The 12,828-nt window shown below is 53.9% G+C and overlaps 1 protein-coding gene across 1 annotated transcript in view; it reads left to right on the forward strand.

Moving 5' to 3' along the window:
- LOC144949534 (NFX1-type zinc finger-containing protein 1-like) overlaps positions 1-12,207 on the forward strand; it is a 57,922-nt gene extending 45,715 nt beyond the window's left edge. Inside the window, exons 19-20 of the mRNA XM_078879460.1 lie at positions 6,330-8,490; positions 9,027-12,207. Coding sequence (XP_078735586.1) covers positions 6,330-8,490; positions 9,027-9,403 — 2,538 coding nt within the window. The 3' untranslated portion in view covers positions 9,404-12,207. The remainder of the gene's footprint in view (positions 1-6,329; positions 8,491-9,026) is intronic.
- Positions 12,208-12,828: the final 621 nt, after the last annotated feature.

Raw genomic sequence — 12,828 nt, forward strand, 5'->3', positions numbered from 1 at the left:
CGCAACAAGTATACAGGCGCACGAGGTCCTCCAGCGTAAACAGGGGGTCGTCTGCAATGCTGCCGTGGCCTCAGCTCCGGGCCCGATGGTCACCGAGCCCCAAGTCGTCAGCCCACGAGAGGAGGCGTTCACCGCGGGACGACTGGGGGACTGGAGGTCGGGGGGTCGTTCGCCTCTGCGATCGGCCCACAAGCTGGAGCAACCGAGATCTCCGACGACCCTCATCACGTGTTACAACTGCGGCCTCCGGGGCCACGTGGCGTCCGGTTGCCGCGCTCCACGTCAGCGCGCCATGGGACCTCGGCTGGACGACGACCAAGGCCCCAAGTCATCCCTACTAACCCCGGCAAGTCGCAGCGCTTCACATGCTCGGCCTACATGCACGACACACATGGGCCGTTGCGGCGGAGGAGAGCCGGTTAGGGATCGGGGATTCGGTTCGGCGAGGGGGGATCGTGCGGGACCGAGGGGACATTAAATGGTCGGAGTTGGGGCACAGGATAGTGGCTGCGTCGGCGGGATCATCGGTCGTTACGGGATTCATTGACGGGGTCGAGGTCAGGGTGTTAGTGGACACGGGGGCGTCGACGACTATTATATCGGACCTCATTTACAACATTCTCCCCGTCCAATGTCGACCTCTGCTCCCGGTGGACGTGCCATTTTACGCGGCTAATGGGGGCTCGTTGGGCATTGTCGGTCAGATTAGGGCGTCCATTTGCATTGGAGATATCAAATTGTCGGGACCCGTTTTCGTTTCTTCTTCCTTGGCGGTTCCTTGTCTGTTGGGCACAGATTTTTTTGGCTAAAATGCCCATTAAAATTCTCATCGATCAGCGTTGCATTGAACTACCATCGGGTCGCCGTATTTCATTTTTGACGAACCCTACCGAAATTCGGACGGCGTGCGCTACGATACAAGCGCTGGCGACACAGACCGTGCACGTGCCCCCGGGTTCACAGATGTTAATTCCCCTCCGGTTGAGGAAACCATGGGTGGGGGAGACCTCGGAACAGAGCATGCTTTTGGGTCCTTCAAATAGGGCTGTCGGAGGTCTCGATTTGTCGGTGGCTCACACTTTGGTTCGGGCTGACAAGGACCCGTTCGTGATGGTTTTAAACGCTGGGTCGCGGCCGGCCGTTATTCAGCAGGGCACTGTGCTAGCTCACGCGGCACGGGTCCCTGCGGAAGAGCGGCTGGTTGCGCATGTTGATCCAAGCCCGACGCAGAACAATCCAGTGAGGGAGGACCTTGAATGGGTCGATTCGCTGTGCGCGGACTCGAACGATTTGTCAACGGTACAGTTGGGTGCGCTGCGTGCGTTGCTGATAGAATTTTCTGATGTGTTCAGTAAGCATAAATATGACATTGGGTGCACGGACCTGTTGCGCCACCATATTGAAACAGGCGATGCGGCACCGGTCAGGCTAAATCCCTTCCGGCTGAGTCCTGCTGAGAAGGAACACGTTCAGTCGGCCGTCAACGATATGCTGGCGGCCGACATTATTTCGCCTTCTTCCAGTCCTTGGGGAGCACCTATTGTGCTGGTTAAAAAGCAAGACGGGTCCTTGCGATTTTGCGTAGATTTCCGTCGCCTGAATGAAATCTCCGTGGCTGACGCGTATCCGCTCCCCAGAATGGACGAGTCCCTCAATGCATTGTCTGGTGCGCGATATTTTTCTACTCTTGATTTATTATCGGGATTCTGGCAGCTGCCACTCGACGACGAGTCTAAACCTAAGACAGCATTTCGGACTCCAGGGGGCCTATTCCAGTTTAACCGGTTACCCATGGGACTTCACTCCACTCCCGCGACGTTTCAGCGCCTTATGGAATTGGTTTTGTCGGGCTTGCAATGGGATACTTGCTTGATTTACCTTGACGATGTCATTGTTTTCAGTAAAACGTTTGATGAACACCTCCAGCGATTGAGAGGGGTGTTCTTGCGAATGCGATCGGCTAAATTAAAGTTGAAACCAGCCAAATGCCACCTTCTTCGTAAGTCCGTGAGATACTTGGGCCACATTGTCGATTCTTCGGGGATCTCTACCGATCCCGCGAAGACGGACTGTGTCAGTTCATGGCCAACGCCCACGTCTGTTTTGGACGTGCGCAGTTTCATCGGTTTTGCTTCTTACTACCGCCGATTCGTTGAGCATTTCGCCACCATTGCAAAACCCTTGCACGCTCTAACGGCAAAAGGAGTCAAGTTCCGATGGGGACCAGAGGAGGAGGCCGCGTTCTGCTCCCTCCGGGACGCCTTGGTGGGTGCCCCGCCCTTGCGTTATCCTGACTTTACAAGTCCCTTCTTGCTAGACACGGATGCTAGCAACACGGGCATTGGGGGGGTGCTCTCACAGGTCGTTGGGGGAGTCGAAAGGGTGGTCGCCTATGGTAGCAGGGTCTTGTAGCCGGTGGAGCAGCGCTACTGCGTCACCCGTCGCGAGTTGCTTGCTATTGATTTTTTTGTACAGCAATTTAGACCGTATCTCTATGGCCGTCACTTTACGGTCCGGACGGACCACGCGGCGCTTCAGTATTCATTGAGGGTCGCCCAACCCTCGGGCCAATTGTCACGGTGGTTGGAAGTCCTCCAGGACTATCAGTTCACGACCACATACCGTAAGGGGTTGCGCCACACTAACGCCGATGCCCTGTCGCGATTGTCGCCTTGTCACAAATGTGCGTGCTTAATGGGATCGGCGCGCTGTAAACCGCCAGCTGCGGAAAGTATGGGGGCGTTGGCTGCGACCGCGGATGCACCAATCGGGGATGTTCCCGCTACCCCTGAGGGAGAGGACTCGCTGCTCTCACTGTCGCTGATTGAGTGGGGCCGTCTCCAAATGGCTGACAGCTCCCTGCTAGCGTTGTGCCGCAGGGTGGGGGGTCCCGAGGAGGGCCGGGAGCGAACTGGTTCCTGGGTACTTAAGCAGGGCCTGTTAATGAGATGGGACAATTTGTCCCGGCGGCACGCACTCGTGGTGCCTTCCGCTGTGCGGGGGAAAGTTGTCCTGGCCGCACATGAACGCCTCTTGCATTTGGGAGTAAACAAAACGCTTGCTCTGCTTCAGCGTGACTATTATTGGCCGGGGATGGGGAGTGATGTGGTGAATATTCTAAAGGGGTGTGTTGATTGCGCCAGACGGAAACCGCCGCCCATGGCATCAAATCCACCGCTGCAATCTATTCAGGTCTCGCGCACTAACGAGCTCGTTGCGCTCGATATTTTGGGGCCTTTTCCAGTCACGCCTAGGGGTAATAAGTACCTGTTGGTTGGTGTCGAATACTTTACCCGGTGGCCTATGACGTGGCCACTCGCCAACCAGTCGGCGGCGGCTGTGACGGACGCCTTTGTCCAGGGCTACGTCCTGGACAAGGGGGCTCCCGAACGCTTGCTGACCGACAAAGGGAAAATTTTTTCAAGTAAATTGCTGCAAGAGGTGTGCGACCTATTGGGTACTAAGAAGGTGCGTACCTCCCCGTACCACCCACAGACAGACGGGATGGTGGAGCGACTCCACAGGACTTGGACTTCTATGCTGTGCCAGCAGGTGTGTGAGGCACATGTTGATTGGGACCTGCAGGTCCCGGGGGTCCTCGCCGCGTATAGAATGGCCCCCCATGCAGCAACGGGATTTTCCCCATTCTATCTGATGTATGGTCGGGAAGCCGACCCGCCCATGGAAACGCAGCTGGGACTGTCCGCACCACGAACAAGTTCGAAATTGGCAGAACATATAAAATTTAACATTCATAAGCTGACCGAGGCACGGGAGGCCGCACGGCTTAATTCGCGGGCTCGCCAAATTGCCAACGAGCGGTTGCGTGCACAGAAGGTGTCCGTTTACGACTGGAAACCAGGCGATAGGGCCTGGCTGCACTGCCCTCAGGCACCTTTGGCTACGTCGCCTAAATTGTTGAAGCCATGGCGGGGACCCATGGAGGTCGTGCGGGTTGCACGCCCCCAGTGTGTTCAAATAAAATGGGGAAAGCGCCGTTGGTTCGTCCACCCCTCCCGACTGAAACCGTTCTCGCCTCCATATTGCCTCCCTTTGTGTCGTGAGGGCCGAGCATGTGACGTGACCGACGACCCAAGGGGGGAAATGTCTCCGCCTGATCCTCACATGTCTCCGCCTGATCCGCTCCCAGGTGTCTCGGAACTGACAGCTGCCGACCACCGGCGGCCGGATCCTCGCGGCGCGGCCGGTCCTTCCAGGCCCGATCCGCGCCGTCCAGGGCTGCCGGAGCCACCGGACGGTCGTCAGCGTCCCGTCCCATACGATGGACCGGCCAGGCGGACTCGCGCTAAGTCGCGCTACTTTTCATGACCAACCGAATGAGGAGCCGATGCGGCCGGAGCGCCTCGTCACTGCGTTCCTCATCCGCTCGACCGCTCTATCACCCCGGTGGAGGAGCGAGCGGAGGGGGGAGGGATCAATAGTCACAGAGACACTGGACACGTTAATTTTCTGGGATTTGCTTTTAGTGTGTTGTTCGTCGGGCTGTACATAGCTTGTTGTCTAGGTGTTGTGTGTTGTTGTTGACTTTTATTGTGTTGGTTGTCGGTTTGTACATAGGTTGTTGTCGGGTGTTGTGTCGTTGTGTTGTTGTTGTTGCGTTACGGGGCACACTGGGGGGTGGGGTTTTTGTTGTGTTGACGTTGTGTTGTGTTGTTTAGCAGCCGGGCCGGCTGCGAGCTATGTGGGAGGGGGTGATGTAGTGGTGATACGCGCTGGGGTAGGGATCGTGTGCCAGCGCGTAGTGATTGGCTGTGTGTGTTGGTGACGCGCGCTGACGGTGAAGGATCAGGGGTCAGCGCGGGGTCGGGGGTTATGAGGCAGTGATTGGTTGGGTATCAGTGACGCGCGCTGACAGCGATGGGATCCTGGGGCAAGCGCGCGGGGATTGGTCAACTAAGGGGGATGCTCACGTCGAGGTCCGCATACGCTCCGTCTCCCGTGAGCGGGGGCTATAGAAGGTGGTGCGCACAGGCGCACGGGGAGCGAGTGACCAGCGAAGACTGAAGACGGAGGAGGAAGAGATAGGGCCCTGCGGTACCTAGTCCCGCTGTCCTGTAGGGGCACCCAGAGGCGGAACCCTGGGACCCGGGGCCGAGCGTCCGTGAGAGGGCTGGCCCTTGGGACTCAGAGGTTGTGGCCCACGCCCAAGCTGGGGTGGGCCTGTAGTATCCACGGACGTTACGGGGCGGAGTGCAGTGTGAGCATGCAGTGTGAGCCATAGTAACTACACGTGTCAAGTGAAGTGTGTGTAGTCAGAGGCATAGTAACTACACGTGTCAAGTGAAGTGTGTGTAGTCAGAGGCATAGTAACTACACGTGTCAAGTGAAGTGTGTGTAGTCAGAGGAATAGTGACCACACGTGTCAAGTGAAGTGTGTGTAGTCAGAGGAATAGTGACCACATGTTGTATCGTGACAAGTCAAGGTTTAATAAAAAGTGTGCTACCCGTCAAGTGGTTTCCTGCCGTCATTCCAATACTTCACATGTACACTGCCTGCACTACACATAATGTACACACATTTATAACCAATTCTGAGTAAAAAAAAACACTTATTTGAAAACCATTTTTATGAGTGTTTCAAAGCAGCCCTGTACACTTTAAATCGTTTCATGACATTTTAAAGCAATAACTCGAACAGAAAACCATTCTTAGTGTAAAAAAGGCAGACTCTTAAACAGCATTTAAAAAAATTCCTTAACCTATCATTTTATACTCTTACCTTGAGGAGTGGATGAGTCGTGTTGAAGTGTTGCGACGATATTTTGCGATAAAGTCTGTGCCGATTAAAACGAGAACTCGTAGCTACGCACGCGAGAGAACACGATGGGACTGAGAAGATGGCGGCGCATGCTCGAAATCCGAGTTGCACAGTACCTCGACACCCCCCACCCCTCAGAGCCGAGTTAAGCCGTATACACACACAGCCAGTTACCGCGTGTGTGTGGTCTTGCTCGGCTGCACTGCAGTCTCGAATGACGTCACGAAAACTTGGGACTGTGTCGTCGCTCAGGCTCGATCGTCTCATAACGGTGGCACTTCGGCTTTCCGGCGGGTGGCTGTGGCCATCTCCATTCGTTTTGCGTCCATCGCTAACGTTGCTGACGCTGTTGAGAATAAGAATATTGTATTTATACTGGAGGAATCCGATCAGTTCTAAAGCTCTTTTTTCACAGATGTCCTGTAAGGGACATTGGGCCAGAATTGTATAACAAACAATGCAAAAACACGGCATGAGTGCAAAGTATAGGAAAGGTACACAAATCACTTTAAATGTATGCAGAAAAGTAATCAAAATAATGTATTGGCAGGGCATCGCCACGAACCTGTACTTCGTGCAGCACTCTCACGCGGAGGTGGAGGTAAAGGACACCAAGAGCCGGCAGAACCTGCACGAGGCGGACTTCGTGGTCGCGCTCTGCAAGCACCTTCTGCTGCAGGGCTACGCGCAGGAGCGCATCACCGTGCTCACCACCTACACGGGCCAGCTGCTGGCGCTGCGCAAGCGCTTGCCGCGCGATCGCTACGGCGGCGTGCGCGTGTGCGTCGTGGACAAGTACCAGGGCGAGGAGAACGACCTGGTGCTGTTGTCCCTCGTGCGCAGCAACGCCCGGGGCCAGACGGGCTTCCTAAACATCGACAACCGCGTGTGCGTGGCGCTGTCGCGCGCGCGCATCGGCTTCTTCATCGTGGGCGACGCAAAGATGCTGTCAGCGGTGCCCCTCTGGAAACGCGTGATCGGTGAGCTGCACGCCGGCGGGCGCATCGGCCCCGCGCTCATGCTGCGCTGCCAAAACCACCCGGAGCGCGAGGCGGCGGTGGTGACCGCCAAGGACTTTGCACGGGCACCCGAGGGTGGATGCGAGCTGCTGTGCGAGTTCCGGCTGGACTGCGGGCACGTGTGCACACGCAGCTGCCACGCGGAGGACCCCGAGCACAAGAAGTTCGAGTGCCAGAAGCCGTGCAGCCGCACGATCTGCGAGCTCGGGCACCGGTGCCGCAAGGTTTGCCACGAACAGTGCGGGAAGTGCACGGAGCTCGTGGCCAAGACGATGGCGGCGTGCGGGCACGAGCAGATGATGCCGTGTCACGTAGACACAGCGCGCTTCTCCTGCCGGGTGCCGTGCCCGAAGCCACAGGCGTGCGGCCACGCATGCCCCCGTCTCTGCGGCAATAATTGCCTAGCCTCGTGCGTGGAGCTGGTGAGAGAGAGGCAGGTGTGCGGGCACGAGTGTGACGTGCCGTGCGGCCGCAGGCACGAGCCTAGGCCGTGCCACGCGCGCTGCCAGACGGCGCTGGCTTGTGGCCACGCGTGCCACGGGAACTGCCGGTGGTGCAAGAACGGGCGGTGGCATGCAGCGTGCGGGGAAGCGTGCGAGCGCTCGCTGCCCTGCTCGCACCAGTGCACCGCGCCGTGCGCGGCGCGTGGCTGCCCCCCGTGCGCGCTGCGCTGCCGTAACCGCTGCGTGCACAGCGCGTGCGCGCGGCCGTGTGGCCAGCCGTGCATGCCGTGTGCCGAGCCGTGCGAGTGGCGCTGCGAGCACCACATTTGCCGGCGACTGTGCTACGAGGAGTGCGACCGCCCGCGCTGCGACAAGCCTTGCCGCCGCCGCCTGCCGTGCGGCCACGCGTGCGTGGGCTACTGTGGGGAGCCGTGCCCCTCCAAATGCCGCATTTGCCACGCCGCCGAGGTCACTGAGATATTCTTCGGGAACGAGGACGAGCCGTCCGCGCGCTTCGTCGAGCTGGAGGACTGCGAGCACCTCGTCGAGGGCACGGGACTCGACCGGTGGATGGAGACGAGCGAGGACGGCGGCGGCGGGGGCGCGGACGACTGCGGAGAGACGCCCGTTGTCGTGAAGCTCAAGGAGTGCCCCAAGTGCAAGACGCCGATCCGGCGGAACCTGCGCTACGGCAACATCATCAAGCGCACGCTCGGGGACATCGAGGCCGTGAAGCGCAAGCTGTGGGGCAGCGACGAGGAGATCGCGCAGGCGAAGAACCGCGTGCAGGAGATCCTCGCGAAGGTGAACCCCAAACCGCTGCCCGCGTCACCGCTGCGCGCGATGCTCAACTTCCGCTACCTGCTCCTCAGGGACAGGACGACGGTGTCCGAGTGGAATATCCCGACGGATTTTCTGAGTGCGCTGCTGGCAGGAGAGCTAAACCTCCTGCAGGTGAACACTCTGGAGAACAAAGCCACGCTACTGGCGGACATCGCCAAGCTGAGGCCGGAGCTGTCGAAGATCAGTACAGAGAGGAAGGAGGTAGTCAAGGAGGCCCTCGACAAGCTGGTGGAGTGGATGTGCGAGCAGCAGACGGCCGGGCTGACGGAGCAGCAGCTGCAGGACCTGCGGACGGAGACGCTGCGTCTGAGCTTCCTCATCAAGGTGCAGGCGGGCATGAGCGTCGCCATTAGCGTGGCCAAGGTGTCCGACGCAGCAACTGCGATCAGCGAAGAGATCATGAAAAGTGAGCGTGTTTCCAATTCAATTGTTATAATCGTCCTTTGTTGTTGTCATCGCCATCATCATCACCTTCTCTTACTGTCATCAAAAAGAGCTAATCACATGTTTGGTTTTGCGAGTTAATTTGGCTACATTCCAGCTCTGCGAATGAAATGCAGAGCTGTACCGTGTGTTGTGGTGATGTCTGACGCTTTGCTCCGCGTGCCGGGAGCTTCTTCACTTCAGTTGCCAATGAAGTTCCCAGCAGGTCGGACCAATATATTTTGACTATATTTTTTATTTCACCAGGTAAGCCCGACTGAGCTCTATAGCTCTTTTTTTCCGAAGCGACCTGGCCATCATAAATTATACCTCAACGAAGTGGCTTATCGCGTCGAAATGTATAGCAGCCAAATAATCTACATGCACGCTGATTCTAAATGCAGAAGGAAATACCGGAGGACCCCGGAGATATGTCATACAGCACAACCGCGAACGCCTACGTAAGCGATCTAACCGGAGTGCCCGATCATTCCATCCCTCTGCTGTGCGCACGCCTAGCTCTCACGAACAAGCGGAGGTTCGGGCCCGAGCAGGAGAAGGAGGTGCGCCGGCTCGCCGAGAGCCTCCAGGAGGAGCTGCCCAAGAGCGGCCTCGGCATCTCGGACTCGGAGCGCGCGTCCATCGTGAAGGCCATCGGCCTGACGCCAGGCCACTGGTACAAGTGCCCCCGCGGCCACGTGTACGCTATCGGCGAGTGCGGCGGCGCCATGGAGAAAGGAACGTGCCCCGAGTGCGGCGAGCAAATTGGCGGGGAGCACCACAGCCTGCAGGCCGGCAACGCGGTCGCCACGGAGATGGATGGCGCGCGGCACGCCGCCTGGTCGGACACCGCCAACAACATGTTCAACTACGACCAGCTGCGCGATTTTCCGTGACGCGTCACGGGCCCAGGAGCTGCAGTGTGGAGCCAGCATACGGGAGGTGGGGGGGTCGGGTAAACTCGCCGATGCGTGTTCGTTGTGGTCGTACAGCGTAAAGGCCGTAATTATAATATATTTTGGTGGGAACACATCCCCCCCAATATTCAAATATGCTAAAAATATCCCCCCCAATATATTGAAGCCGATGCTTGACTGCTGTGGGTAGGTACAATCAATGTCAAACACTGTACTGCCTCTCCATTTCATTCCTTTAAAATGTATTAAAAAGTGGAAAACTAGAATGTAATGAGTGTTACGTAGGCTACATCACTATCGAGTGGAAACAAACGTTTTTAGTGAAAACGGGCCAATTCCCGATTGCCAATCAACCATCACTAATGTCAGCTATCATAGCTAAGTAAATTACTTGGAAAGTTGATTAGCCACACATTCACCCAGCGACCAACAATGGCGCTCACGGGCGTATTCAACTAACGTTAATGTCTTTATTACGTTATATTTGTCAGAAAGCCCACGTGAAGTCGGAGTAAAGTGTCAATCATTTATGTTTCGCTGCATGTGTAATATACATTTGTAGACAGTCGCTTTCATTTATTGCATATCCGTTTAGTATAGTGCAGGGGCGGTTTCTTCATTAGGGCGATTGGGCGACGCACCACCAATGTCATTCAACCACAGAGTCACGCTAGCCGTCACTGTGCCTCTGGATATAGTCCAATCAGCGTCATGTCACGTTCTGTGGAGTACCGCCTCTTTTTGGGCGATTTCACTCCGGCTGAGAATCGGCCCGAATGGTCCCATAGACTTACATTCAAAGATGTTTTTTTTCGAACGGGGGTGCTGCAATGCATTCTCTATGGCTTCTGGGAGGGCATGCACTAACGTGCTTACGTCATCATACGTGCTAACGTCATCATACGTAAGCACGTTTCATCCAACAATATAATTTATCGCCACCTAGTGGAATCTTTAATAAAATAAACTTGAGTGGTTTGTTTTAATAGTGAGTATATAAACAAACAAGATGTATTGTAAGAGTCACTTTATTTTTCATTAATATTAAAGAAGTGAAGTTGCCTTTACATGCTTAAGCTGTTAATTTATTCATTGCATGGGTGGACCTTATCAATCATCCAGACATTTGCCCCCCCTGAGAGATTTTGCAGGAGCCGCCACTGGTATAGTGTATAGCTGTACTTGCTTATGTGTTTCTTTGATTATGTGTTTCTTTGATTAAAGTGCAAGCAGTTTTATTACATTCAGCTTCCATTCACAGTGAGTGTCATCATGAGCAATTGGAAGGGTGGCAGTGACATTCGTCAGTTTTTGGGCTGCTTCAGAAAAGAAGAAAAGTAAGTTGAGAGCAGTGAGAAAATGAGTACCAGTCAGATTGTAGTGGGTTTGACTGAAGCGCACACTCAACTTGGAGGCAACACTTTATTAACACATAACAACCAACTGGAGCATTATACGCAGGGTGGTGATCACCGTTCCTAATCTCACTAACACTCGGGGAATACTACACAGCATGACCCGGGCAGGTAACGGGCTGCCGGCTCTAAAGAAAGCTGTCTCTGGTGTGGACCAATCAGTTTCAAAGACAATGCATAAATTATCAGAGTATTGTTTTTTGTTTGTATTTTACTGCAAGTATTGTAGTTAATGTAAGCATGATTCCTTGCAAAAGGTGTCAGTTCTGTTGCCAGAAAAAAAGGGGAAAACCCCTATTAGTATATTTTGGTACTGACAAAGGAGGTCCCATGATGTAAACCACTTTGTTGGGCTATTATTTGTTGCCAAGTTGCTTCTGAAAAAAAGCTACATAGCTCGGTGTGCCTTATCTGATAAAATACAAATAATTTAGTTTAGTTTTATATTTTAAAAAGGATCTTTCACAAGTGGCGTTATTATTTGTCACCTGTGATAAATTATAACACATTTTACGTGTTTGTAAAACTGTGCTTTACCAATGAAGTGTTGCTTGCCTAGTGTTTAAAATGCACATTTTATGACGTTAAGAAAAAGGGCTTGTTGGCATGCGGGAGTGTGGTGTTGTTAATCTCACACTTTCTGTGCTGTGTTGAGGGAAATGGTATCATGGCTACAGAGGACTGGAATAGCAAAACAGCCAAAAAATGTGAAATAACTGAAAAGTACATGGCCAGCTGCTTCACATGGTGCCTTAAAGACCTCTTGGTGGTGTTTTTATTCGGAACAGAGTCAGGCCATGTGTAATGGGCACATTTTTACAAATTTAGCTGCACATTTACGTTATTTGGTGAAACCGCAGAGCAACATCACCCCCCGTACTGGCAAACTTTACCCATCCGTAAAACGTGGGCGCCTTCGTGGTGGCTATGCAAGTGGCGCAGATGCCGATGACGAATGTACGCGCTGTTATATTGCATTATTTTGCAGTAACTCGACCAGCGATGGTACAGGGGTCTGTAACCAAAATAATAAGGGCAATTTTTTTCCCACTTTGGTAAAAAAAAAAAATATTTCAAGAGCCGCACAGCAGTCCTTGAAGAACCGCATTCGGCTCCGGAGTTGCAGGTTGCCGACCCCTGAGCTCGCACTTGTTCAAAGCAAATTGACGTCAGTGCCTTCGGAGATGTTGCGCTTTTTGGGGTTATATTATTCCATTGTTTGCAAAAAAATTTAACCCCGTAGGTTTTCGTAGCTGATTTTAATCCCAAATGCTTTTCCGAGTTGTTTTTTTCCGGACGGGTCTGCGTGTCGAAGAATTTCTTCTCTTAAAGCTTCCGCCATGCACTACTGTGCAAACTCAACACACAGTTCGCGAACGGGTTTAATAAAATTGTTAAATCTCACATTGAGCCTATTAGTGTCACTTAATATATGCATACTGTATGTGCACCGTATAACTATGCATGTATGTTGAACCTCTTTTCGTACCGTACGTAGCCAACTGTGCTGATCAGAGGTGCGGGGGAAGGACAATAAAATAAACACTAAAAGCAGTTCCAAAAAGTTTAGTTTTCCATCTAGATTTAAAAGTGCATAGTTCCAATGACTTCCTAATGTCGGAAGGAAGACCATTCCAGACAGCCACAGAAGCGTATCTGAAAGTGCACGATGTCGTGATCTTTTTGTTCGATGGTGACCACACTCGAGTCTTTTGTTCAAAAGAAGTGCCACTCCAAGTTGTTTGGCAGTTTCCTGCCCCGAGTGGGGAACTGTCCACCCCTCATGATGACTAGAGCCAGAACCGGTCCACCGGGCCTCCTGTATTCCACAGTGAGCCAGGCGGCAGAGGTGGGACAAAGTCATTGTTATGCAAGTCCAAGTCGAGTCGCAAGTCATCAAATTCATGACTCGAGTCTGACTCGAGTCCAAGTCACATGACTCGAGTCCACATCTCATAGGTGGGACAAAGTCATTGTTATGCAAGTCCA

This window comes from Lampetra fluviatilis, chromosome 54, assembly GCF_964198595.1.
Source record: "Lampetra fluviatilis chromosome 54, kcLamFluv1.1, whole genome shotgun sequence".
In the NCBI taxonomy this organism is placed as follows: Eukaryota; Metazoa; Chordata; class Hyperoartia; order Petromyzontiformes; family Petromyzontidae; genus Lampetra; species Lampetra fluviatilis.